Consider the following 625-nt stretch of genomic DNA (forward strand, 5'->3'; position numbering starts at 1 on the left):
CTCCGGGAGCTGGAGAGGGTGATGACCTTGGAGCTCAAGGGGCTGGAATCCCCACCAGCAGCTCCAGAACGTGTCTGGAGTGTTTACAGGGCAGGGCTGGATCCCATCCCGGCCCCGATCCCTCTGGAGCATCTTCCAGCCGAGCCCGGAGCAGTAGAGCTCAGTCCTCCAGGCAGAGTGGCACCACTGCCTTCCCATAGTGCCCCGCGCCGGGGCCGCCCCGGACATCCGGCGGCGCGGGACACTGAGCGGGGCACACCGAGCGGGGCACGGGCCATGGCGTACCGCGGGCAGGGACAGAAGGTGCAGAAGGTGATGGTGCAGCCCATCGTATCCTCACCGCGCCGCGGGCGGAGCGCGACGGAGTGTGGGAAAGGGCCGCGCCGAGCGCACGTGGGAGCTGGGGGAGCATCCCGGGCGAGGAGGGGGAAGAGCCGCTCCCTGGGGCCTAGGGCACATCCCCCTGGGAACCGCGGGGAGGGGGAAACTCGGTGTGAGCGTGGGGTCTAGGGCTGGGTGCATCCCGGTGGGAACCGCGGGGAGGAGGGGAAGGAGCCGGTCCATGCTCACATGGGGTCCAGGGGCACATCCCTGTGGGCACCGCGGGGAATGGAGGAAGGAGGCG

General features: G+C 69.9%; 1 protein-coding gene across 1 annotated transcript in view; it reads left to right on the top strand.

Moving 5' to 3' along the window:
• Positions 1 to 276: 276 nt before the first annotated feature.
• SNRPE (small nuclear ribonucleoprotein polypeptide E) overlaps positions 277 to 625 on the top strand; it is a 1,710-nt gene continuing 1,361 nt past the window's right edge. The window contains exon 1 of the mRNA XM_009077259.1: positions 277 to 330. Coding sequence (XP_009075507.1) covers positions 277 to 330 — 54 coding nt within the window. The remainder of the gene's footprint in view (positions 331 to 625) is intronic.

The sequence above is a fragment of the Acanthisitta chloris genome, unplaced genomic scaffold (assembly GCF_000695815.1).
Source record: "Acanthisitta chloris isolate BGI_N310 unplaced genomic scaffold, ASM69581v1 scaffold13296, whole genome shotgun sequence".
NCBI classification, from domain to species: domain Eukaryota; kingdom Metazoa; phylum Chordata; class Aves; order Passeriformes; family Acanthisittidae; genus Acanthisitta; species Acanthisitta chloris.